Source organism: Paramormyrops kingsleyae, chromosome 22, assembly GCF_048594095.1.
Source record: "Paramormyrops kingsleyae isolate MSU_618 chromosome 22, PKINGS_0.4, whole genome shotgun sequence".
Taxonomy (NCBI): Eukaryota; Metazoa; Chordata; class Actinopteri; order Osteoglossiformes; family Mormyridae; genus Paramormyrops; species Paramormyrops kingsleyae.
In genome coordinates this window covers 13,273,113-13,298,920 of record NC_132818.1, presented here as the reverse complement: position 1 = coordinate 13,298,920, position 25,808 = coordinate 13,273,113, and the positions used below count along the sequence as shown (strand labels likewise).

At 47.9% G+C, this 25,808-nt stretch overlaps 3 protein-coding genes across 5 annotated transcripts; 1 reads left to right on the top strand and 2 right to left on the bottom strand.

Annotated features, from left to right (window-relative positions):
* Positions 1-5,198: 5,198 nt before the first annotated feature.
* On the bottom strand, positions 5,199-8,017 carry LOC140581666 (uncharacterized). Its single transcript, XM_072705116.1, has 4 exons — positions 7,867-8,017; positions 7,095-7,209; positions 6,457-6,586; positions 5,199-5,941 (listed from the first exon to the last, which is right to left on the bottom strand). Exons 2-4 carry the CDS (start codon positions 7,201-7,203, stop codon positions 5,704-5,706), a joined length of 477 nt encoding a protein of 158 aa, XP_072561217.1. The 5' UTR covers positions 7,204-7,209; positions 7,867-8,017; the 3' UTR covers positions 5,199-5,703.
* Positions 8,018-11,035: 3,018 nt separating this feature from the next.
* Positions 11,036-20,613, top strand: ift70 (intraflagellar transport 70). Of its 3 annotated transcripts, none has more exons than XM_023822139.2 (19): positions 11,036-11,175; positions 11,822-11,887; positions 12,033-12,242; positions 12,686-12,742; positions 13,167-13,302; positions 13,850-13,954; positions 14,174-14,302; positions 14,506-14,555; positions 15,256-15,408; positions 15,824-15,889; positions 16,403-16,456; positions 16,669-16,734; positions 16,892-16,962; positions 17,335-17,545; positions 18,729-18,800; positions 18,906-19,009; positions 19,226-19,304; positions 19,768-19,897; positions 20,082-20,613. In XM_023822139.2, the coding sequence occupies exons 1-19, from the start codon at positions 11,146-11,148 to the stop codon at positions 20,216-20,218; spliced, it is 1,926 nt and encodes a 641-aa protein (XP_023677907.1). In that variant the 5' UTR covers positions 11,036-11,145; the 3' UTR covers positions 20,219-20,613. The 3 variants fall into 3 exon arrangements, with proteins under 3 accessions (XP_023677907.1, XP_023677906.1, XP_023677908.1); XM_023822138.2 differs by having other exon boundaries at positions 11,037-11,175; positions 16,886-16,962; XM_023822140.2 differs by having other exon boundaries at positions 11,116-11,345; positions 16,886-16,962.
* On the bottom strand, positions 20,411-25,453 carry c22h16orf89 (chromosome 22 C16orf89 homolog). Its single transcript, XM_023822142.2, has 8 exons — positions 25,169-25,453; positions 24,460-24,612; positions 22,373-22,523; positions 21,976-22,093; positions 21,712-21,874; positions 21,489-21,593; positions 20,899-20,988; positions 20,411-20,808 (listed from the first exon to the last, which is right to left on the bottom strand). Exons 1-8 carry the CDS (start codon positions 25,341-25,343, stop codon positions 20,705-20,707), a joined length of 1,059 nt encoding a protein of 352 aa, XP_023677910.1. The 5' UTR covers positions 25,344-25,453; the 3' UTR covers positions 20,411-20,704.
* Positions 25,454-25,808: the final 355 nt, after the last annotated feature.

The window sequence follows — 25,808 nt, the reverse complement described above, 5'->3', positions numbered from 1 at the left end:
GCTGAAGTGCGCCATCGGAAGCTTAGATCAGTGGTCACAAACTGGTGGACTTAAGGGGTCCCTTCCGCAATCGAATCCAGACTGCATGACTGATCACTCCCCCCCCCAACCCCTGATCGGCATTGTCGACACAGTAGACCCTGTCTTGGTGTTGTTGATGAAATTTGGCCCTCAGAGAAAAAGGGAATTAAATGAATACCCCTGCGTTAATGCATCTCCCATAGGGGGCGGTATAGAGCAGGCTCAGAGAATGTCAGGTTTGCCAGTGTCCACACCTGGAGATGCCTTCTAACTGGACCTGATCAAAGCGGGAGATCCAGCTCTGAAGTGTCTCGTTTCAAACGGCCGCCACGCAGGACCCACGTCTCGCATGCACCTGTTGTCGGCCATCTGTCGGACAGTCTAATGAAGCTCAGCAACAGTCTCTCTCTCATAATTCAGCCCACCTGCCTCGCAGCATCCCATAATCCTCGGGGGGGGGGGGGGGGGTGCTGCTGTGCTGGGAGGCAATCCTCTTCATCCGACCATCTTCCCTAACTGCTTGCCAGGCTTCAGGTCATAGAGGGTCTGAGGCTTCCCTTGGAAGCACAGGGTGCCTGGGGGGGGCGTGCGATATTTCACACCTTTCATTACATCTTGAATCCTTATTACATGAAAATAAACAAAAACAAATTCTTACATGCATTCTCCTATAGCTCAGCAAGTAGTGCATTGTAGCACAAAGGATGTGAGTTCAAATCCCATGCTACCCGCATTAAGAAGAAAAAAAACACTGTGACCTTTCTCCCTGGGGAGGGGTCGGACAGAGTAGTGGCTTTGAGGCTAGGGATCTGTGCCAGCTAATGGAAGGTTGCTGGTTCTAATACTGTGAATGCCTGGAGTGATTCTACTCTGTTGGGCCCTTGAGCAAAGCCCTTAACCTGCAGTTGCTTCGTTCTGGGTATGACGTTAATCTACAGCCAGCCCCATAAGGAGGTCCTCCAACTTACAGGGGAAAACGTGGGGGTTGGTGGCAGGATTGGCTCTCCAGCCACTGGTGTGGTGCTGAGGTATCACCCGCCACATGGCTGCACTCAGGTTCTCATCCCTGAGGTTTGTCAGGTGGTGGGTGTGACAATGCAGTGTCACCTCCTCCTTCTCCCTATCACAAGTTGCATTAAATAAAAGAGTAAAATGATTGCCTGTTTAAGCATGACACTCAGATTAAGCTCAATATAAAGCACCTCTCTTAATATGATTGCACTTTTTTTTTTTTTTTGCACCATTCCCCATATCCCTGCTGCAAAAGCCAACTTAAAGGTGCATTGGAGGGAAGGATTTGCCCGCAAGGGCTGCACTGTAGCCAGACAGTGGATAATGTTATAGCTAAAAGATCCTTTGGAGAATGTGATACTGTGCATTAACGCTGCCAGCACATTAATGAGAAACTCAGGGCAGCCACACGCACACGAGTAGGGATGAGCCAATCCGATCAGCCCAGCATCGCCGTGTTTGGCGACGGCCTCATCTCCGGACGATCCCGCGATAATGGGGCTGTCAGGAAGCGTGTGGCACAGTGGTAACGCACCTTGGCGATAACAGAATCATTTCAGCTCTCCGTGTTTAATTTAGGTTCATTCATTACCACGTCCGGCTGGTGGAGACGTGGTGGCACCCAGATTCATACATCACCAATAGCAACACCATCCTCATATGATTAATATAATGACTCGTGACAGGGAGATTACAGGTTCGAGGCCTTGTGGGGGCAGGGGGGTCGTGGTCTCATACAGCAGTCGTATTAATAACAGTTCAACTTTAATGAATCTAAGATGGTTAAATCCGGAGACATTCGACATTTAAACATCCACCAGAGGAATCCACCAGAAGGTGTAATTTATTGCTATTTCTGTTGGTTCTGGATAAACGTCCTGCTTTTCCTGTGCTGTCAGACGCCGGCAGGGTTTTGGACAGTTCCTGTGGATGGTCCCCAGGTGTTTGACGTCCAGCTTCCGCGCGCATGCTTATGAAGTCTGCCGCTGGTCTGCCGCAGATGACGTTTATGGACGCCCCGATAGACGCATCAGTAGTCGCTCAGCAAACAGTGCATGGTGGGGGCCCTGTCGTGGAAACGGGACTGAATGTGTCATTAAGCTCTTAATACGCTGTTACGGGCCGCATTGCTGTCTGTACATCACAAGCAACCGTCAAAATAAATCGCCGCCTGGGATTTTGGCATGAAGTTGAGAAAGGCCAGATCGTCCTTTGTAGTTTGTATGCCAGTGGGGGGGCGGTACTGCGATGAACATGTGTCTGCGTTTATAACCGCAGTATTGATTTAGCTCCATGGCTTCACAAGGCTTTGAGCTGGATGCAGAGATTCATCTGTGGGGAAGATTCAACTGCGTCATGCGACAACAACGGTAATCCCCTGAGCGCGTGTGTCTGTGTGTTCTCAACATTTGAAAGATAGTTGTCTCCGCGTTTGTGTGAACGTGGGTCTGACATGTGAGAACAGAGGCAGCCTAAGGAAATGCGCTGATGATTCACAAACGCAGCTCCGACACCGTCCCAGTGCCGTAGGCATCTTCAGGTAATGGAAGGAGGTGTTTATTAGCTATCTCCAGGAGTCCAAGCTGTGAGCGAAAGGGTCAAGCTGGGAATAGCGGAAATCGCCACCCCTAAGCAGGTCACCTGAAGGATATCTTTCCAAGAGAGAGATAATCGGCCAAAGGAAATCTTTCCTTTATTTCAGATATGTGAGACTGTAGGGACTCTGCTGGGGATGATCCCTAATGGGATCTGTGCCCCAAACCACGCGCGGCCTCTACATCATGGTATTATTTCAAAAACACGTTATTTTAATTCCCAGTTAGGTCACACAGGAACAGGTCAAGGGTGGGCTTGTGAATCACTGTGTGTATGCCTGTGATGCTGGTGGAACAGAGGCTCGCACCTCCATGGTTGGGGGTTTGAATCCCACTTCCATGGCGTTAGCATGTTCTTTCTGTCCGGTGCGAGTTTCCCTTGGGTACCCTGGTCTCCATCCATGGTCCAGAGATATGGCTAAAGTCCCATGGAGGTGTGACATCGTGGATATGGCTTACAAACTGTGACCTCATGGGTGTGAACTGTGACATCATGGATGTGGATAATGAACAGTGACATCATGGATGTGGATAATGAACTGTGACATCATGGATGTGGATAATGAACTGTGACATCATGGGCATGGCTTGCGACTTGCTTGGAGAGCTGGTTCACTGATGGACTCTGCCAGTCACCACAGTTTATTAAATACAGTTTATTTTATTAAAAGGCAGCTTTATTCTCATCGTATAATCCTAGCATGCCTGGGGGGGCAGCCAGTTGACCTTGGACCACCAGAGGTTTATTTCCCTTTTTGGGAGTTTTTGGTTCCTATCATCTGTTTTTTTCTTTCTTTTCTTTTTTTTCTGTTTCTTGCACTATTTTGTATAAATACTGTAGTAATGGATTGCCACACACTCTTGTTAAGTGGCTTTGGATGACTGTCATGTGAAAGGCGCTATATAAACATTAATCGATTTGAATTATGTTAATTAGCATAACTAATTGGCTTGTGCTGTGTGTGGTTATGTGCCCTGTGGTGGATTGGCATCCCATTCAGGGTGTACCGCTGCCTTCGCCCCACGCTGCCTGGGATGGGTTCCAGGCCACCCTACGAAGCTGGGAGATGGACGGATTGCTTTGGAGACCAAATATGAACTGGTTCAAGTTGACCCTTCTCAAAACATACAAAGCGAGTCGACATGGTGCCATGCATTGGTCATGGAGATCAACTTGTTTCCACACAGTAGCGATGCGCAGTGATGCAAACAATGCCCAGAATCCTCCAGTGCGGTGCCGGGAGCTATGGCTGAGCGCCACGTTTCGCCCTCCTGCTCGTCCTCCTCTTGACTGTTACCGTTTGATCTGGCCACACTCCACTTGAAAGGCTCTGAATTTATTTTCTCTCTAGGACTCTCCTCCATGCAACCCCCCCCAACAGTGTATTTGGCTCAATCTCATGTTTCCCCCTGCTGGACACAGAGAGAACTGCGGGATGTTTTGCCCAGCAGTAGAGACCTCAAGCCTGAATTTCTGTTCATCTGACTTTTTTTCAGAAGAGATTTGAATAGATGTGTATTGTGCAGAATTTCAGAATTTGGGCTTAATAAGATTGATGTTAATGACTTCTGTATCACAAACATCCATGTTTCAGAAAACTTAAAAGATGAGTAGATATGATTGACTTTTTTCCAGTGGAGACTGTGCATTGTCTGGATGTAATAATATAGCCAGCACTTTTACCTAAACCCTCTTTCAGTTATAAACCTTCATACAATGTTGGTTATCTAGCTAATAAAGGTTGTGGACTGGCCTGGTGCTGCCTGTGTACATTTGGTAGGTGAGGACTTCATGCTCTGTCCTCTCAGTGAGATGACTGGCCGTGCTCCCTACATCACTGAAAGGACAGGCTGAAGCCAGGGAAACATCTACTGTGGGATCTGCATTAGGTTTGGCCACACCCATTTGCTGGCCACACCCATTTGCTGACCACACCCACTCGTTGGCCACACCCACTTCAGAAAATTCTCCTCATCAGAGTTACACTTCGGATTCTTGGAGATGGAAAAAAGAACCCAAATGGTTAGAAAAAAAGTGTCCTCAATTTTAACAGCAGAACCCTGACTGGAAATGTATGTGGACCAGCCTTCCATTTGAAGAGCAATAACTGGGTGGCTTTCGGCTACAAGGTGTTAGCGTTCATGGCAGATATGATCATCATCTTTAATGAGTAAATAAGTCAATAAGTAAGGCTGCTAGTCCCATAGGGGGCGGGGTCACTGTGTGTCACCATCTAATCTGAAGGATAGCACCATTTTTACAGCAGTGTCCCAGTTCCCACACTGTGGCACTGGGATCCACACAGACCACATGATGGCCTCCTCTACTGGCCACACCTGCACCTCTTTCAGCAGCAACCCAGCTTTTCTAGTTGGTTTCCCACTCAAGAACTGGCCAGGCTCAAACCATCTCAGCTTTAAGTGGATTATCTAATCTGAGCTGCAGGTGGCGCGGCTGCTGACACACATTTCATCGCTTGTATTTCAGCAAATGTTCTGTTCCATTATATAATTCATGTAAACATTTTGAATGTTGTGCCTAACATTTGAAAATCAAACACTGAGAGCATGCAAAATAATGACATTTATTCACTGCATAGATAGGGATGCCATCGCGTGTCTCAAAGAGTATGTATATATTATATCCACAGCATCAGTGAGTTCATAGACAACGACAGTTTGAGGACGTTTCTCTTAGTGCGAGGCATGAGGAAAAAAAGATGGTTATAACAGCCTGCAGATACGTGTCTCGACTTGTCAGAACTCCTCTTTGGATCCAGCCCACTGCGGTCCTCTGTCTGCGTAAGCGTTTGAAGCCCATACACTAGTTCCTAACCCTACTCTGTCTGATTCCTCAAGGACACCGACGCCTGCTTTACATGGCTAAGCTTTTGTCAGCTGTTCACACGAGAGATTCGTTCATGGTGTGGCAGGAATGCACATTAGGGAGACAGGTATATTGAATATGCTAATGAGCAGCCATATGAACCAATCATATAAGCTGTGCGGAGGTACAAAAGGTGTGCCAGCACTGGAAAGGGAGGGTCTAGGGGTTGGGTGAACAGAGGGGTGGTGTTCAGGGAGCGGGGGCGGGAGCTGGGACCTTCTTCCTGATGATTTTCTTCTTGACGGGGCCGGCAGGAATGGTGGGACCAGCAGGACCGCCGGGCGCAGTGTTTGGTAACTTTCCGGCTTTCACATCATCAATGAAGGCCTCGATGGACACCACCTTCTCGCTAAGATCGCCCAAATGCGTCTTCAGGGCGTTGAACTCTTTGAAGAGGTCATCTAGGGCTTCCGACAAAGGCTGGATCCTGAGCAGACACGGAGGAAGAGAGACATCTCATGTGTCTGATCCAGAGGTATTTAGGATTCAAGCCTGCTGCTCCGAGGATAATGGGACAAACGGCTTCAAAACCATAAAAACGGGGACGACTTCAGAGGCTTTTTGTTTTTCTTCCACTTTTCATAAAAAGACATTCTATTTTAGGGCTGGTTCTGGTTACCCTGGAGATTATAGATGGAAAACCTCTGTCCTACCCATAATTCTCCCTTCCTTTGTTTATAGCTATCCCGAGCAGCGTGTAGCACCGCGGTTAAAGATGTGGATTTATGACTAGAATTTTCCAGTTCAAGTCACAAGAGCAGGCCAGATTTTGTGGAGGGGAGGGGCTAAGGCATCTGTGTAAATGGGGAAAAATGTCATTTTCAATAAAAACAACCAATCAGCAATTACATGTAAAAATTCTATAAAGGGATAATCCATTACAGGTGCATTTTCAACAGTAAAATCGGTCTTTGCTTCTTGGCTCTGATCCACACAACTGACCTGGTATAATCCGGAAGCAGACCCTGCATGTCGTTCTGCATCATGCTCTGCATCTGGGCCAGGATGTCGAACCTCCAGTTGTCCAGGATTTGGGTGAGGTTGGCCACCCCTCGCATGTTTACTTTTTCAGCTGGAGAAGCAGACGGGCCGAGACTTTGAAAATGGGGAGGGGGACACCAGAGCCTTGGTGCCACACCCACCTTACATTCTCAGATTTTATTGGTTTAAGTTCACTTTTGCTATCCAATCAGCAAACAGCCGAACACTTCCAATCTGTAATAACAGAGCTCTCCACTATAATCTAACACAAACACCAAATTAAGCCTCTCCTAAGCCCATAATAAGCACAAGGTTGGCACTTGTGTGACTCGTACTAACTTGTGTATAAATGTCTTTGCTGAATATTAAAGCCAAATGCAAGTAATGACTATTAAAGCAGTAGCTCAGAACCTAGGATAGGGTGTTTTTTTCCAAGACCGAAACTTTGTAAGGTCTTAAGAGAATGATAAAATCTTGCAACAGAATAAAAATGAATGAATGTATATTTCATTATCCGACAGATAGTATTGTGGAAGAGCGCGTCCTGCAGGTCGGGGTCTGGCAGCGCTAATGGTGCCCGTCGAGGCTGAGGGACTCACAGCCGTCGCGGTAGTTCCACTCGTCTGTGTTGGGGCGCCTCCTCTGGCCCGTGACGGCCACTGCGGCTAGCACCAGGAGCAGGACGCACAGCCTGAACTCCATGATCATGCTATCCTGCAGGGCCAAAACACACAAGCGCGCAAGTCCCTGGCTTAAAAAAAAAACAGAACACCGTACCCTCCCACACCCCACCCACCCCCCCAGTCCACGTGCACTCACGGGGGGCTCCCTGCGCCCCAGCACCCCCCCAGCGCAGAGTCTGAACTTTGTTTTTTCAATCTCAGGTTAAATTTCTGGACAAGATCTGACGGTGTGGGACAGAGTTCTCTTCTGTACATCCCACTTTTATGGGACTCGCTTTCGAACATTATTGGGTCTCACATGACATCTGTCCCCTATGTCTAAAGGGCTTAAAGCAGCTCCGAAGCTCACAAGGTCAGCTGACGGCGTTCTGAGAGAAGGACGAATACAGTCTAAACCCAAAGCGAAGACTAAAACCAAAATACACATGTAGGGATGCAAAACAGCATCACACAAAACCTACTGAAACAGGTGGTAAAAAAGGGTTACAATATCCTAAACACTAGTCTAAAGTTCTCATTGGTAAATATAAAGATCCAAAACATTCCTTCAGGCTGTCTCCGTGAAATACACCTCTCCTCTTACTTTTTGCCTTTCCTAATTAACTCATTAACTTTAAAGTTTACTGTGAAACTTAACTGCTTAAGATACAGTTGATTTGGCCAGAGAGGCCGGCCGACGTGGCCCTACCTGATTCCTGAGGTGAGAGAGTGCCGTCCGTCTGACTGAGCTGAAGAATCACACTGCTTCTCTGCTGAGAGTGAACGTCCACCAACAGCAGACACACACATCAGCGCAATCGCACGCACACACACCCACACCAGAGGAAAACTCATTGGCCCCAAAACTCAGCGCAGAAATCTCATTGGAGCACGGTGATGTGGTTTAAATTACAGCCACACTTCCAGTCCTGACGTCCAGTATGTTCTGGTCAGATTTGGAGGTGTCTTCTCTGAAAGTCTATGGTCCGTGGAAAGGGAGTACAGTATTATAACTTTATACTGTAGCTGTACAGAAACACACTCTCCATTCTGGAAATTCAGGTGCTCCAACACTCAGTCATAACTGCTAGCAGAAATAATATATACATTTTCACTAGACAAAAGGTCAAAATTATTATTCTGTGGAGGAGTCCTTTGGTACAGTCGCCTCATACAGGAGATCCACATTTTTAGACATTCTGCAGCAAAAATAGCAATGCTCTTGACAGCTTGGTTACATCCATAAATTACCTTTTGGGAACAGTAAGGAATGACTTGAAGGGGTGTCCGACTCACACGCTCAGTCCGGGGGGCAGCATTGTTTGTGAGCAGTGAAATAATTACCGGGCTGGATGCGCAGCGCCGGTGTGCCTGTGAATCGGTAATTTCACAAGCGAGGCAGATCGTTAGCAGCCGGCGGTACTTTACAGCTCACTGGAAGTGCCCGTCGTGCACATCAGCCAACGGTTTTGCGAAAGGTTTAGCGGCTCTGAGTAGAACGGGGGCTTGACTCACATAATCGGTGGGAGCTGACACTCAAACACCACCTCGATTGCCCAGATATGCTGCTTCATATACTGCAGGCTATTAAAAATTAATCACGATGGAGCCACTAATACTGCAGATCAGCCTTCTTCGTGTTTGTTTTTTTTTCCTCCTGGAATCCAATTTTCTCCCTCCCCTTTCCTCTTTTATGTGTCTAACTTCTTTAATCTGTCATTTCGAATCGCTCCTGTCAAGCACATCCAAAGCTGCCGTCCCGCTGAGTGGTGCCAAGCGTGATAAAGGAAGGCGAGCCAGCTTCGGTTAAACAGATATGACACGATTCACACGGGACTGGCAGCGGAGAAAAGTCCGAGCTGGGCGTCATTCTAACGCGTACTTGGCTGCCGTTAGTTCATTAGGATGAGACGTACGGCTAGGATGTGTGTGCACTGTGCAGGTGGTGATGGGCCTGAACTTATGATTTCAGTGCGACGGAGACAAAGATTTCAAATATTCATAAAAGCGAAAGCTGAAAGCCTGCAGCGGCCGTGCTCTGCCGCTCCTGGAAGCTGAGCGTGTTTGTCAGCGATTACAGAGCTGCCCGGGGTGCTCCCTTCTGGGCAAAACTGCTGCCTTGTCTCGGGAAATCTGGCCTCACCACCCGCTGGCTCTTTTTACTGCCGAAAAACCGGAGGGGTTGGGTCAGACGGGCAGGGAAAGGCGTCCTGGAAGTGGGCGGAACCAACGCTCCAGCCCAAAATTGCCTAAAGCCAATAATTCATACCTTGGCTCACCTTCATTAGCAGCCCGTGGCATGCTAACATTAATGAGGGCTGAAGCTAGGTGCTGGCTCCCCGCTGTCGTTTGGGCTGCCGCCAGGACGTGCCCGGCCATGGGACCCATTCTCCCCATTGAGGGTCCGTTCTCTGTTGAAGCGGGGGCCCGGTGCTGGAGATCTAGCTGAAATGAGGAGTCAGGATGTTGGCTCTGTGTGGCGTGCACCAGGCCTTCGTACAACATGCCTCTCCTTGGGCTCAGACCGGCTCCCACAGTACCTTACTAATGCAGGAACAGTTTATGCTTACATTTACATCCATACTTACAACAAGCGGCAAGTTGACAAAACTTTGGCCAGGCGTGAGATTTTCAGTTTGCACACACATGCACACGCATTTACATGTATGTGAGTTTTATTACCTTGTAAATAGTCTATAGGATTTGCAAAGTTGTTGATATAGCTATTGTTAGGTTTTAGAATTGATATAGATTTGCCATAGCATTTCTTGCTTAAGTGAGAGTCTGAAAACATGAGTGTCACACCAGATGCATGAGACTTGGCAACCCTGAAGGGATTAGGTCTGGTTGGGACCGAATCAGCCGCGAACCCCCCCACCCCTATAAACACACATGGTACTGCCACAGTATTGGTAGGGACAAGTCCCAAATCTACGCCCTTGCCGTGCAAACTTTTGGGACACTTATGTCCAAAGGCAACTTTAAACATCTAGTATGAATAGATGCTCTGAATGTTTGTGTATAATTACTATTAAATCATCATATTACATATTAAATAGTACACCATAAACTATATTGTATGAGTTAATACTATTTACGCAACAGGATGCATCTCCTGAAAACTGTAAAGCCACTTGTTCTTCACAAACTACACAGATTGTTTCAAAAACAATTTTTTTTTGGGTTTGTTGTAAGGATTTATCTAACAAATCATTTACAGGTTATTGTTTGGGCTGAGGTTTATGTCTGTAACTCTGAGTAATGATCTCCCCACTGCCACGTTAACGCAGACATTAATTGAGGGCAGATGTCGTCTGATCTGAGCTGCCAGGAGCATCATTAGGCCTATTTTATGGGGGCTTTAAATGTGCATTCACTTGCTTAAGTCATTAATAGTTTTTTATATTATATATAAGTTTGTCATCGACCCCCCTCCCTCCAGTAAAGACTCAGCCCCCCTATCCATTATTCTCTAACTACGCCCCTGGAGTTGCCTCCGCCCCACCTCAGTTAAAGTTTGAGAAAACAGCTCCTGTTAATAAGGTTACAATAACAGCAGGCTGACACCGCATGGTGAGCTTAATTTCTGTTGAGTTTGGTTAAGCAACACCTAACAATTCCTGAGAACGATTGATTGAAGTAAAGATTACTGACACAGTAAGGATTACTGGCAAAATTACTAACAATGCAGAGTTCAATATAAACGGCATCATTTTTAGAATCTATGATGCTCACTAATAGTCAAATATTTGTTTAAAATTAAATTAAATAACATTTCATATTTTCTTTTTAAACAAAAACATATTCTCCTGTCTTTTTTATAGACCTAAAATATAAAATAATTTTCTAATATTTTCCATATTTTTCTTAGCAAAGAAAAAAACGTCCACGCCGAGTACGGAGTCGGTGCAGGTCTATATCCCGGACAGGAGCGCGCTCGTTGCCCTGTGGGAGCTGCGATGGCTCAACTGATCCAGGATCGGATCCCATGAACTTCCTTTTCCGGTGCCGTTGCCAGGTAACGGTTAACGTGGCGTCGAATGGACAGTAACACTAGGATTTCAGAAGCATTATTTATTCTTTATTGAAAGACAGTGTTCGTCTGCTGCACCCTAATCATCCTAGTTATGAACCATGACGTTAACAAATATTAAGGATGGCGAATACACAGCCACAATCTACAAAATGGTGAGTGCGTGACATATTATAGATGGCTAGTCGGCTAGCTTGCTAACCACGGTTAGCTTCACGACTGGGCTTATTAAAGGTTTTTAAGCTTTCTTTCCCAAAAAGATGTGGAGTTTCTTTTCTTGACCAAGCAGCTAAGTCTCTAGTTACTCAAGCGGGTTTTTTTTTTTAATCGGGAAGTTTACAGACATCCCAGTTCCCAGCTTAGGGTACAACTACCTTGGCGGTACAACTACACGGCTAAAATTTAATGATCGGGGCTAGACAGTGGTGGTTAAATTTGGGGCGACTTCTTGCCGTGTAGTTGTACCGCCACTGAATATCGGAACGACAGATTTCCGGGACATTGCGCATCATTCGCGGGTGTCATGGAGCCGCTGTCAATATGCGGGAGACTCCTGTAACTTCCGGGAGAGCTGGGATGTCTGAGCTTAGTGTGCGTGACGGAGTGTCTGCTGTGTGTCTACCCTGCACAGATCAAGGACGGGCGCTACGCGGAGGCCATTCACATCCTCAGCAATGAGCTGCAGAAACACCTTAAAGTAAGACGACGAACAATCCGCCAACATGCTCACGTAACGCATGAGTATAAATGAGGACAGACTTTAGATGTATACTTATCAGTATGTGTCTGGGTAATGTGGTCGCCATGGTTGCCTTCTGTGAGATGGCCTTCTCTATGCCCAGTCCAGGGCCGCCCTATCTCTGCTGGCCTACTGCTACTACCACATGCAGGACTTCATCAACGCCGCTGAGTGCTACGAGCAGCTGACCCAGCTGCACCCCGAAGTTGAGGAGTACAAGGTGTATTACGCCCAGTCTCTGTACGGGGCCTGTGCATTCCCCGAGGCTATGAGGGCCACCTTCCAGCTAGACAACCCCAGCAGCCAAACCAAGGTGCGAATCTCCCCGCCCTTCCTCACGGCAATGCGGAATCATGGCAGTATGTCTTTCACTGTGCGGCGCTCCGAGCACGGAGTGCGTCTGCTGATAAGTTACCCACTGGCTTCACAGACTATGATCTGATAAGTTAAATGAAATCAGAGTCCCAGACATTACTGTCACCTGCCAGCTTTCAGAGTTGTCACGGTGCCCGGTGAAAATTAGGTTTATCTTGGTCTGGGTTAGATCTTTCTGTTCCAATGTCTGTCCTCTTCTGTGTCACTGTTTGCTACAGAATATTGTCCAATTTATTTTTCCTGCTGATCTTCATTGTGGTGTTTGTCATGAATGCATGTTGATCTTCCTGACACTGACGTTAATATTTCAAGATAGAGGGAGATAAACAATCTTATTTTCATTCTGTTATAACTTGACTGTTGCTTTATTTCCTTTTACAGATGATTAAACTGCAGGCTGCTATTAAATATGGGGAGGAAGATTTTGCAGGAGCGAAGGTAAAAAGAAATAGAGGATCTGTGTACGAAAATCGGCAGCCTTGGTTTGTGCTGCAAACAATCCGGTCGTAATAAGAGGTGTATAGTTCAGGTCCAGAAAGTAAAAAATCCAGACCAGGATTTTGTTTCAACCAGCTAGTTGTGTATAAAGAGTCATAGTCACAGAGTACTTAACTGGTGGGTTGAAACTAAATCCTGGTCTGGTTGGTTTCGATTTTTACCTTCTGGACTGAAACTTTCCACCTTTTGCTGGTACTTTAGTCATGTCTGCTGCTGAATATTTAGCTAAAATTATATGTGTTAATTTTGCTGTTCCACGGTGTGAACGTAAGGCCCCTTCTTAGACTCGAGCCTGCAGTCCTTTGGCTGTAAGCTGTGCAGCCTGACCCCTCTGCCCCCTCCGGTCCCATCTTTGATGCTGCAGAGCCTGGTGGAGCAGCTGCCCCCGGACGACCCCGACTATGAAGTGGACCTGGGCTGTTTGCTCTACAGAGAAGGAGACTATGAGGAAGCCTGCAAGAAGTCCATAGCCTCCATGCAAGTGCTGGGCTACCGGCCAGGTAATGCGGCTTTATGGGGTAACCTGCGCATTAGCAATGCCGGCTTTAACCCCTACCCAGCCCTGACCTTAAGCATAAGTAACCAAACAAGATACAAGACTTTTGGCATTTTTAGTGTTTTGATTGGATTCAGATTTTTAGAAAATTGACACTTCTATTTTGGGGACCTGAATAATGTCTCCACAAGCTAAGAAGTAACCCCCCCCCCCCCCACACACACACACACACATGACTGTGCAGGCAATGAAAACTGTCCCTCAGATTGTCAGGATACCTGCAGGGGTGGCTTTGCTGTTTCTTGGGTGCCACTCAAATGTCACCTCTAAACGCCCCACTCCTGTGGTGTAGTAACTGTTTGTGACCAACAGGGGACCCCCCCCCCCCCACGCCTCGGGGCTCCCATGCGAATGTGTGGCTTAAGTGGTGGTGGATGTGGTTACTGGCTACCAGGACAAAAGCCATAGACGTACTGAGAAATCACTGGCCTGCAGGGCCTGTGACCTTCTGCACTGCACTGAGGCCTCTTCCTCTTGGTCTGCCCTCGCAGATTTGTCGTACAACATCGCCCTCTGTTACTACAGCCAGAAACTGTATGGCCCGGCTATGAAATACATCGCAGACATCATTGAACGCGGGATCAGGGAGCACCCAGGTATGCCGCACCCGTCTGCCCTGTTTTATCGTCTTCTGTCATAATTTTCTTTGTTTTCTCGATGTTATTTGATATTCCATTTTAAAACATCGCACACTTGTGATTCATGAGTTCTCAAAGCGCGCACTACAGATAAATCTTGTTAAAAGACTTTAAATACTAACACAAATCATTTGAGCCGACTGTCACGTGCTGTGTGCCGTCTTGGAATATTTTCAGAGCTCAGTGTTGGCATGACAACTGAGGGCATCGACGTGAGGAGTGTCGGCAACACGCTCGTTCTCCACGAAACCGCCCTCATCGAGGCTTTTAACTTGAAGGCGGCTATTGAATACCAGCTGAAGAACTGTAAGTGTCCTTAAGGACCTTTTCTTTACGCCTGTGTTCTTTTCCTCTTAATGTGGCCTAACTTTCTCCTTGTAAGCAGAGTGCGGTGACATCCTAGTGACTTCAGCCACAATACCTGTGCTGGGAGCCCCCTGGTGGCTGGGGCCTTTAAGCGCCTTGGTCTCTGTCTGTTCAGCATTGCCCCCCCCCCCTTCTCTTTTCAGTTGAGGCTGCCCAGGAGGCTCTGACTGATATGCCCCCTAGATCAGAAGAGGTAAGTCTGATTCCGAATCAGTTGGAGTCTAACTCTTACTGTCCAAACCAGGGTGAGGCAGCCCTGCCTGCCATGCAGCTGCTCGGTCTGCTGATTTCCATTCTGTTTCCCTGCCGAACTGATTCAGTGAAATTAATTATCTTTTGTATTAAAAATAACATGGCTTTGCCAGGTGATAATAGCTTACTGGTGAGTTGACTTCCATTCAAGCAGCTACTTTTTGCTAATTGTATTTTCTCGAAAATGTAAATATTTTCTCCTTGACCTGTTTCATGTAATTTTTCTGTATTAAAATTTTGTAATAACCAGCACAACCGCATAATGATCAATATAACAGATATGACTATTCCAGTGATTCACTGCCCTCTAGTGGTGGTTTCAGTGGAAAAACAAAATTCAGATCCCACACACAAGCCTATTCTGCTTTCCATTCAGAGCATGTTGTAACGTAAGTCCCCAGTGGCCTGTAACTATGCACAGTATAAACAGGCTGGTGTTGTGCTTCAGTCCCTGAGGGTTGTTCACAGCCCCAGACGCAGGCAGCTGTTGTTTTGCTAATGTTAAAGGGGTACAGTCAGTGAAGTCCTGCTTTGTGAGTATTAGTGAAGTCCTGCTTCCTGGGATTTTATGCATGAACATGTCTTCTGCTGCACATGCGCCCTCAGTCCCGTCTGTGTAAATGCCGCCTCTCCGCTCCCAGGAGCTGGACCCGGTGACCCTCCACAACCAGGCCCTGATGAACATGGAGTCCAAGCCCAGCGAGGGTTTCGAGAAGCTGGCCTTCCTCCTGCAGCAGAACCCCTTTCCCCCAGTGACCTTCGGAAACCTGCTGCTGCTGTACTGTAAATATGAGGTGGGTCCGCCCCTCTGTACCCCTGGGGGGGAGCGGGTCTGTTTTTAAGCAGATGATTGCACACTGTGCTAATTTACCACGGAGGCCCCTGAAGCCCTGAGAGCTTCAGGTCGTACTTGCTCCTCACGCTGACTTTTCTCATACTGCCCTCTGGTGGTGTTCAGGACATCCGCTGTCCCGCAGGGGGTCACCCCCCCCCCCCCCCCCCCCAAAAAAAAAAAACAAAGCTTAGCACATGGTGGATCTGTGTAGGGCCCCAGCTGTGAGGCATTGTTTTTCTGCACACGCCACCCTTTCTCTCAGCTTCAAAGGGATGTGCGTGCTGAGCGCTAAACCCCCCCCCCCACGTCCCGCGTGGAACAGCCCTCCCCCCATGTGACTGTAATTAAAATAACATGCTTGTGTGTTTTGGCAGTACTTTGACCTGGCTGCAGATGTCCTGGCTGAAAATGCTCATTTGACCTACAAGTTCCTGTGTCCAGTAAGAGGCCTGTTCCCTCACACAGAAATCTCTCATGTTGTGTGTCTAAAGCACCCCAGGCAGTCCATCTGTCACATTTCACCTCCCCCCTGTATACACACCCCGTTAGTCTTTGTATCATATGTTAAGTTACAGAGGAGGACGCTGCGTTTATTTAGTAGGCGCTTTTATCCAAAGCTTCATACATTTTTGGAGAAAGCAGAGTCAGATAGTCTCTGCAGCAATTAGAGGTTTAAGGGCCTTGGTTTGAGGCCTGAATAGTGAAAACATTCTGCCAACCCTGGGATTTGAACCACTGACCTTCCGATCACAGACAGAGCATCCTAACACACTGAGCCACACAGTGTCTTTATGGGAAAGTCTGCTGCTTCCCTCACAATCATGTAACAGCACTGTGGAGGTACGTTTCCATGGTGTCTGCTGACTCTGATGTTCCTCTTTGGTGCCCTGGTCACTGGGAGATGCCCTCAGAGATCTCCTCCTCCTTCCCCGACTCCTCCTTTTGTCTTTCAGTACCTCTACGAGTTCCTGGATGCCATGATAACATGTCAGACTGCTCCTGAGGAGGTGAGCCTCAGTGTTGCTGTGACCTGTTAATATCCTAAAGGCTTGTCAAGTAATCGACACTATTCTCTGAGCCTCGGCGATTCGCTGAAAATGGTGCAGTGAATTACCTGTGCAGAACAGTCGGAGTACTGTCGGCGATGCCGCAGAGCACTTTTCATTTCCTTGCCTGTACATCAGTTTTTTTGTGCATTCATTTTTTTTGTGACGGGCAGGCCTTTCGAAAATTCGATGAGATTGCAGCGAAACTTACGGAGCAGCTGCGGAAGCTGACCAAGCAGGTAAAGCACCTTCCCCCAGATAAAGCAGGGCCATTAGGAAAGGCGCTCATGCAGTTCTTAGCCCTGCCTACAGGGGGTGCTCTGCCTTTTTTGGGTTAGCAGGATTTTACTGGTGGGCCTCCGTAGTGCTCTGATACTGTCCTTCTCCAAGGTGCAGGAGGCAAGACATAATCGTGAAGATGAGTTTCTGAAGAAGACCCTCCAGGAATACGATGAAGTCCTCGCAAAGTGAGTTTCCGATGAACGGTAACATGCCGGTCAGCTTTTCACCCTGTGCAGTGACCGCTCACTCATCCCCATAGCCCAGGGGTCTCCAACTCCGGTCCTGGAGAGCTACTATCCAGTAGGTTTTTTGTCCCACTTGGCCTCTGATGAGCCACACCTGTTCCTGGTATTTACCTGAGAACAGGTGTGGCTCATCAGAAGCCGGGTATGATAGAAAACCTACTGGACGGTAGCTCTCCAGGACCGGAGTTGGAGACCCCTGCCATAGCCCATATTCCCATTCCTGCACTCCCCTTCAGCCTGTCCTGCCTTGAGTTCTGAGCTCAATCACTGTGGCCCGATACCTCCTGACCTTGTTCCGTACCTGCTTTTAAGGTACATCCCCGTCCTGATGGCCCAGGCCAAGATCTACTGGAACCGCGAGGACTACCAGATGGTGGAGAAGATCTTCCGCAAGTCGGTGGAGTTCTGCAACGAGCACGACACCTGGAAGCTCAACGTGGCTCATGTGCTCTTCATGCAGGAGAACAAATACAGGGAGGCCATCGGCTTCTACGAGCCCATCGTCAAGAAGCACTATGACAACGTGAGCCCCCCCTATGGGGGGTAATACCCCCCCCGTTTCTTAAGTGTGTCTTCCGTCTATGTCGAGCTGCGTCCCGCCTTCTCATTAACGTGAACCATTAGGAAGACCGTAGTCTTCCATGCGGGCTGGATAGAAGCAGAAGCTGGAGGACACGGCCCGTTTGGTACCCGGCGCTGTTCTGATGGGTTAGGGTTACAGATTGCATCTGTCAAAGTGACTGTCAGAACACTGTAACCACACAGATGGATCCTCACATGGGTCATCTCTTAATTTTGGTTTTAATACTTTCTAAAACATTATCTATGCTCTGTAATGAATAGTTTTCATTATTTGAAGTATGTAAGTGCCACTTTTCTCGTTAAATATGAATGAATTGCCTCTTCGCTACTAATGAGGCTATAACTTCAGCACGCCCTCTGACAAGGCGGTGGGGGGAATCTGACCTGGGGGGCAAGTATATCAGAGTATGAAGTGTATATATATGGTTTTCATGTGGCTAAGCCATAAATATAGACCACATGGCTTCTACACAGCGGGGGTAAGGGGCTGCATTCTTGTCTCTGGGGCCCCATTCAAAAAGTCATCCCCCACTCAGTGCAGTGACTGTTTGCGGCCAGCAGGTGGCCCCGGAATTTCAGGGGGCCTCAGCAAAATGCGTGGTTTAAATGGTCTTAGACACAGCCGCACAGCACCTGTCCCACCAGCACCTCCTACACTGTCATGATATCTCCGCGTGTGGCCTGCAAAACGGCTGCTGTCCGATTCAGATGAATGTCAAGGGCCATGGTGAGAGACGTGTTTGCTCTTCTGTCCGCTAGCTGGAGCAGTGTAGCATCCAGGACTGCCTGTGCGGGAGGAAGCTATCGGTAACCTGCCGGCCCAGTGTGACGCTTTGCTCTCTGTCAGGGTCTGTCTCCCGCCTGGGAAGTTCCTGCATGGCATTGCTGTGCTCTTGGTTTGCAGTTTCGGGATGAACGATCCTTTGGATGCCTATAATTGTTGATGAGCTTTAGTAAATTCTAAGTGCTGGTCAATTTGGTTTTGTCTGTGATGCTCTGAATCCAACAGCCAGTGTGTTAGTCTGGATTTTTTGCAACTTGAGATGGATCTCTGTGACCCATCGACTGACTCTTTTAATCTGAGCTCAGTGAAGCACACTTCCTGTTTCCTGTGTGTCCCTCAGATCCTCAATGTCAGTGCGATCGTCCTGGCCAACCTTTGTGTGTCGTACATCATGACGAGCCAGAATGAGGAGGTATGGCAGAACCTTCCGGAAGCCTAGGACCTCAACCCTAATGATGGTTTTATCCGGGGTCCCAGCCGTCGTGGTTGAGGGGTGACGCTGCTCCTGTTGCTGCAGGCCGAAGAACTGATGAGAAAGATTGAGAAGGAAGAGGAGCAGATATCGTACGACGACCCAGACAGAAAGGTGTTCCACCTGTGCATCGTGAACCTGGTGATAGGGTGAGTAGGCTCATTGCCTGGTGGGGGGGAGTAGGGGGTAGGTATGGCAATGAAAGCCTATGAAATCACTTTTTTGAGTCTGGTGGTAAAGTACATCCATCGGAGCAGGGTCTAGGGGGCCCATTTTTTAAACAGAGTGCCCCCTAGTGGTCAGTAGGGAAGTGAAAAGGATTATACGACCAGCTGCAAGCTCATGTCATTCATCTGTGTTTGCAGGACGCTGTACTGTGCCAAAGGAAATTATGACTTTGGTATTTCCCGCGTGATAAAAAGCCTGGAACCGTACAATAAGAAGGTGCGTAAGCGTCTTTTCCATTAGTATCACTTTAAATGGATAATGGGCCCTGACTGTAGGTGACACTTTAAATGATGCACTCCCCCTTAATGCTCTGGCGCCTCCTTAAGCTGTCATCTGTGATGTAGACGGTGCTACTGCAGAAGCAGAGGGGGGGAATGGCATGGCCCTGCGGGTGGGGGAGCCGTGGAAGGCCCCTCTGCATCATTAGCGAGGCTAAGTGCCGCAGGGCTCTCGCACTACTCCAGCACAGCTGTGGGGAAACCGCCCCCCCCCACTGCAGCTCTGTAGTCTTTCAGTACGTTGATGTTCCCGGCATTAATCATGTCCAGCTGGCAGCAATGGTCACCTCTGGGGAAACACCCCACAAACAAGAGGATTCCTGGGGGTGTCAGGTGACCTGTGGAAGCGGGGCACTGATATGGGGGGGCGAGGCACTGAAGCTCATCTCATTGGCTGGCAGCTGGGGACGGACACCTGGTTCTACGCCAAGCGATGCTTCCTGTCCCTGTTGGAGAACATGTCCAAGCACATGCTGATGCTGCGTGACTCCGTGGTGCAGGAGTGCGTGCAGTTCCTGGAACACTGCGAGGGTGCGTACTGGGGGGGGGGGCAGGGTGAAGAAAGACGCCAAGTTAACCAGGGGGGGGCGGTGTGGTGTCGTTCACTACAACACGGCTGCTGTTGGGTAGGCAGCTGTCCTAATGCTAAAATGTTCTGCTGGGTGTTAATTATCAATCAGCTCTTACACCAAACTCTTTTTCATCTACTCTGAAGTCTATGGAAGGGACGTTCCGGCGATGATCGAGCAGCCCCTGCAGGAGGACCGGGTCCACATCGGCAAGAACACAGTCACCTACGAGGCCCGTCTGCTCAAAGTGCTCGTGTATGAGATCATCGGATGGAACCATTAGGCCCCACCCACAGCCCCACCCCCACCCCAGAGCCCCTCGTGGGGGTTTGTCCCGGTTCCTGTCTCAGCTTGCCCGCCTCAAGCAGCTGGAAGATACGCCCTGATGTTTGTGCTCTGAGCAGCTGGTGCCCTCCCACTGTAGGGGGCAGCGTCCCCAGTAACCCCAGCATAGGGCAAAGAGCGGCACACAAAGCCATGTGTGTAAATGTTTATTCCACCAGCTGTCCTTTGGTTGGACTCGCACTATTTGACAGCGATTAGATATTATCACATGTATTTACGGGGGGAATCACAGACACCCATTAACACGTAGGTATATCCTTATACACTGTACAACAAGTTACATATTTTCATTTTAGTATATTTTTAAATAAAAAAAAATGCATAAATGACAAAGTGTGACTATTTATTATGCATCTTAAAGGGACAGGACACACAGTGGGGACAGGGCTCACATGCCATGGGGCTCTGAGAAGGGGGGCTCTGTTTAAAGGACAGGTGTTTTTGTGGAGTCCTGCTCCGTCAGGTAGTAGTTCAGGTACCCGCCAAGCGCGCTCACCGCCACTCCTGTCATGTGACTCGAACAGCCATCTGTGGGTAAAAAGATTTGAGGGGTGAGGGGGGTGCGTTCCAGGCAGTGGGGCCCACGACCGGTGGCGGGGGGGGGGCACGATCTCCTACCTCCCAGCATTTTCTCTCGCCTCTTGACGCGCTTGTGCTGCTGAAGGGCCTCCAGCAGGTCCCGGCTCAGCGCCTGGGAAATCTGCTCCTCTGGAAGGAAACGCGGAGCCCAGGGGGTGAAGCCCCTGTGGCCGCACCAAGCAGATCCCGCCCACAAGCCAGATTTCATGCCTAGTGTTTCCGTGGCGACCCCACCCCCCCCCTTCTAAATTGAAATGCATGCTGTTGCTTTTGTAGGATACAGCTAAATTGGAAAAAAAAAACGTTCAGAGATTTAAATTATTCTGCAAATTTTTGCAGCAGCGAATTAAGTCCAGGTAGGTTAATCTGGATGTAATAGTTCAGTGTTTCCCAATCTGATCCACAGACAGTCCATGTTTTTGCAAAAATGTGAACTGTCTGGTAAGGAGCTCAGAGGGAGCAAAAACATGGACCAACTGTGGGTCCCCGAGGGCCGGATTGGGAAACACTAATAGTGGTACCACAAGCAGGAGCCCAACAGTGTCTTTTAAAAGATAAACCTCTTTGTTCGGGATTCCCGTAGAGAGCTGATTTTGAGGTGAAAAACCCCTCTTCCGGATCCCACTCACCATCCTTCCCGAAACAGCCCATTCCTGGGTCCTGCCACAGCAGGATGTGCCGCAGCCAGTCCGAGTTATAGAAGTCGGAGAAGCCGGTCACGCCACACAGCATGACTGCAAAACACCACGTGAGAGATTTTTGCTTCCCTTTAAGGGTCTCCATGGTAATAGGTCCCCCGGCAACCAGGAGCCACCCCCATTGCAGCGATGTGGAAAAACTCAAGCGCTTAACTGTTTTCAATGAAGATATCGCGAGTGTGGCCCGAGAAGTTCTTCCGCGCGATCTCCTGATTGGTCTTCATCATGTTGGAGCAGAAGATCTCCTGGTAGTATTCATCTGTCAGATTAGCACGTGTTTGCCTCTTCTCACCCTGCAGGATATTGGAGCATCCTCTCTGGAATGGAAGGAAGGAGAAAGTGAGGAAGTTCAAGCCGGTGCCGTGTGAGAGTGCGTCACGTCCCCAAACGATGGGGAGACTCGTCGCTTGGCTCTCACCATTTTCCCAATCATGAAGTAGAGCAGCTGGTGTGACAGCGAGTAATATGGGCAGCCAAACACTGTCATCGTGTCCCTGCAGGACTCTGTCACAATGCAGGGCGTGCCATTGTCTTTCCTTGCAATGGCAAAAACATTGAAGGTTCTACAGACATGACCTGAACATCAAGACCTCATTTTGCTGGCAAACTTCTTAATCCTAATTTTAACTATTGTTTGCAAATAAGTGATTTCTAAGACGTATCATTGTGGGTAAAGTACACACATTTGAAGCACACCATATCTGCTGTACATAAGAAGCCAGTGACCTTTTATAAAATGGCATTAATACAAGCTTTGTTACTAAACTGCTGGTACTGGAGGGCTGTCATTTACACCAGGGCACATGTGACAGTACCATGTCCCCAGCAGGAGGGTGATGCATTTGTCACTAAGCCGCTCGTTGTAGCATTCCGTGGCTCTGAACGCTGAGTAGGCCAGCGAGGGGTCCGTGCTGCTCCATTTTCGCGGAATTGTCCAGAACCCAGCATCCATCAGAGGCTCGAATTCTGGACAGACGGCGAGAGAGAGACTGTCAAGTAGTGACGATCTGAGATTGTGAAATAGCAAACACGATTCCTACAATAAATACACTCAGTGACAAAACAGTTAAGCACCCAGACGGAGTGCTGAAATGAATCAGCATGTGGTGGTACCAGGGTTGGGGTCATTCTGGAATGTAATCATCAATTCCAATCCAAATCAGGAAATGGAACTAGAGTTGGAATTGAATGAATAGTTCTCTCCCTGAAATGCGCATTCAATTTCAATTCTGTTTCCCATAGTTTTTTTCCAGTCCAAACTCCAGTTCCATTTCCTGATTTGGATTGGATTTGATGAATGCAGTCCAGAATGGCCCAACCCTGGGCGATACGATGTGAAAGGGAGTCGTACAGCCGTTGTATCCTCTCCTGCAGTAAATCAGCCCACAGCTGTGGTAACTGGCCCTTGAGATCCTGCAGATTGACGCTGGGTCTGAGTTGACGTCCAAGCTGATCCCACACATGTTCGATTGGGGAAAGATCGGGGGACCTGGCTGGTCACAGGATGACCTCATCATGATGCAGGCAATCCATAGACACATGTGCCGTGTGTGGATGGGCGTTATCTTGTTGAAAGACTGTACCAGGGTGCTGTCTCGGGAGGGGTAAGACATGCGGACGCAGGATGTCACTGACGTAGCGCTGTGCTGTCAGGGTCCCCTGAATCACTACTGGAGACGACCTGAAGTCATACCCTACGTCTCCCCAAACCATAATGCCAGAAGTAATGCAAATGTGTATCTTCACATCATTGGTAGGATTAGTCCTCTCCTCTCGGCGCCGGCATACGCACACACGATGGTCATCCATAGTAATGCAGAACCAAGATTCATCACTGAACATGGTACGACGCCACTCATCATCAGTCCATGCCTCCAGTTTACGGTGTTCTGTCGAGTTGAGCTACTTTGTCAAGTTAGGCTACCGTAGTTCTAATCGATAGCCCTAACCCTAACTTTAACCCCCCAAAAACCCTTACCTTAACCCTAACCCTAACCCCTAAAACCTAACCTTAATCCTAAAACGGTGGAACTGCACATGCGCAGAGAGGCTCGATAGCACGTCTCGATAGGTAGCTAAACTGGTCAGAACAACGGCACCACTCCAAACGCAACCGACTCTGTGCTGGTGTTAACGGCAGCCTACACATGGGATGGTGAACCAGTAGTCTGGCTGATGCCAGTCGTCGAGACACGGTGCGGGATGACGTGAAGTTTTGTAGAGAGTCCAATACCTGTGTCCGCATGGCAGGCGCAGATGTCATGGGGTTCTGTAATGCTTGCCGCACAATACGACGATCCTCCCTTGGTGTGGTCTGTCTTGGCCGACCGGAACCTTCATGACATGTGTGGGTGCTCTCACGTGCCCATTGGTTCTAACATCAAGTGACTGTGACATCTGCATGCCCCATATGCCAGGCAATTGCACAATACGACCACCTGGCTTCACGCAAAGCCTGAATGTGACCCCTATCAAACTCCGTCAAGTGCTGGTAATGCTGTCTAATGTGTTTACGAGGCATCCTCTGCATCTGGTGACTAGACGTGCCAGCTCCTTGCACATCAAATCATTCACTTACCCATCACTGGTCTGCACGTGTCCCAAATTACATCCAAATCGGACCATTACTTCTGGGTGCTTAACTTTTTTTGTCACTGAGTGTATATTTTGGAAAGAGCCCCTGGTGAAATTCATTTTCAATCTAACATAAATGATCAGCTAGTGTCATACAGATTTTTTGACAGCTAAACTGGGTACAGTCTTTACTGGGAGAGCCAGGGAGATGAAGGGCAGCACTATATCAGTTTATCTGTCCAAAAAACATTTAAAACAGAAAACTAGAAATCCAGTCAGGAGTACCAGCACCAGTCAGTGGGATGTGTAGTGCATCAGCGGACGGCACCTCTGAAGTACTTGGGCTCGGTCTCCTGGAGTGTCTGGTACGCCAGCGGCAGGACCCGGTCCAACCTCTCGGTCAGAGCCGCCGCGGCGGCGACCTTCGGATCTCCGGCGAGTTCCGTGTCTTCCCACACCCGGACAGCCGCCTTCAGCTTGGCTGCGGCAAGTTTTCATGCACCATAATTAAGTTTAACCATATTTAGTTTCATAGTTATTCTTGTCAATTTTACAGTATATGCGTTATGTCTTGGTGCTTTACACATATGCTATTACAACATGCAATAGACCATAGATTTAGACCTACGAAGATGGTTGCAATTATGTAAAGTGTTTTCTTTGAAAGCGCTCCGCCTTTGTTACGCAACCTTTCATTCACAGATCATAAAAATGTGCAAAATGAGCATAATTTCAAAATACCATATCTATTAAAAGAGTGACCAAAACATGACAACTTTTTTTTTTTTAACTATTTTTCTTTATGCTGAAGAAGGCCGGGTTACAAGCAAGCCACATCATTTTTATTTCCATGTAACTGTGTCAAATTGATATTTTTAGAATAATGACGAGCAGCAGTCACACTCTTCGATCATTCATAAATTCATTAAACCGAATGATGCAGATATTCATTAGAATTGGTGCCGCAAAAAGTTTTATGATAAACAAAACTGATTTTAATTATTTTAACGCCAGTCAAGTGTACTAATAGTACTTACCATGCAATATGGTGTACCCAGCGACACCATCCAGGTTTATGTGTCTGAACCGATTTTCGAAAAAAACTATTCCATTATCTAAGCTTTTGAGAATATCGTCTATTGCCTCTCCGTTAGATGCGACAACCGTAGCGGAGAGGAAGGCTGCAAATGCGACCAAACTGTATCCGCCCATACTTTCTCTGATGTTTCCAATTATTAATAAAGTAAAGTAGAACAGCGGAGGTCTGTGCTCAGTGTAACCTCACGCGTCCTGTAGCGCCCCCACCCTCGCCCTCTCCGTTTTTTTGTGAAAACTGAACCGAGAAAGCAGGTGTCACGTGTGGAGTGCGGGATCGAGTCACTCTTCACTGGATATGTTTAATTAAACAGTTTATTTTCACAACCCACGTATTCTGTTATGGCGCTATGTTTAAAGTTATCCCGAAGAAAAAGACGAGAAAAGTTTAATCGTTATAAAAACAAATGATAAACATTAATATATCCTACATGTAATGTAATTAACAGTATATTATGCATTTGACTTCATTTGAATTTTGTTTTTACATTTACAAGTTATACACGTAATATTAATAAGTATGCCAAGTTTTGTGGGTACTGTCTTGTGGACTGTGGACAGTTCTCCGAATTTCTTAATGAT

Coding starts and splice junctions, on each gene's coding strand:
- LOC140581666 (XM_072705116.1), bottom strand. CDS start 7,203: ATGATCATGGAGTTCAGGCTGTGCGTCCTGCTCCTGGTGCTAGCCGCA. Junction 6,587..7,094: donor GTGGAACTACCGCGACGGCT/GTGAGTCCCTCA, acceptor CTGCTTCTCCAG/CTGAAAAAGTAAACATGCGA. Junction 5,942..6,456: donor CTGCTTCCGGATTATACCAG/GTCAGTTGTGTG, acceptor GTGTCTGCTCAG/GATCCAGCCTTTGTCGGAAG.
- ift70 (XM_023822140.2), top strand. CDS start 11,292: ATGACGTTAACAAATATTAAGGATGGCGAATACACAGCCACAATCTAC. Junction 15,409..15,823: donor TGCTGTACTGTAAATATGAG/GTGGGTCCGCCC, acceptor GTGTTTTGGCAG/TACTTTGACCTGGCTGCAGA. Junction 19,898..20,081: donor GTTCCTGGAACACTGCGAGG/GTGCGTACTGGG, acceptor TCTACTCTGAAG/TCTATGGAAGGGACGTTCCG.
- c22h16orf89 (XM_023822142.2), bottom strand. CDS start 25,343: ATGGGCGGATACAGTTTGGTCGCATTTGCAGCCTTCCTCTCCGCTACG. Junction 22,524..24,459: donor CGAGCCCAAGTACTTCAGAG/GTGCCGTCCGCT, acceptor CCGTCTGTCCAG/AATTCGAGCCTCTGATGGAT. Junction 22,094..22,372: donor ACCCTCCTGCTGGGGACATG/GTACTGTCACAT, acceptor TGCCATTGCAAG/GAAAGACAATGGCACGCCCT.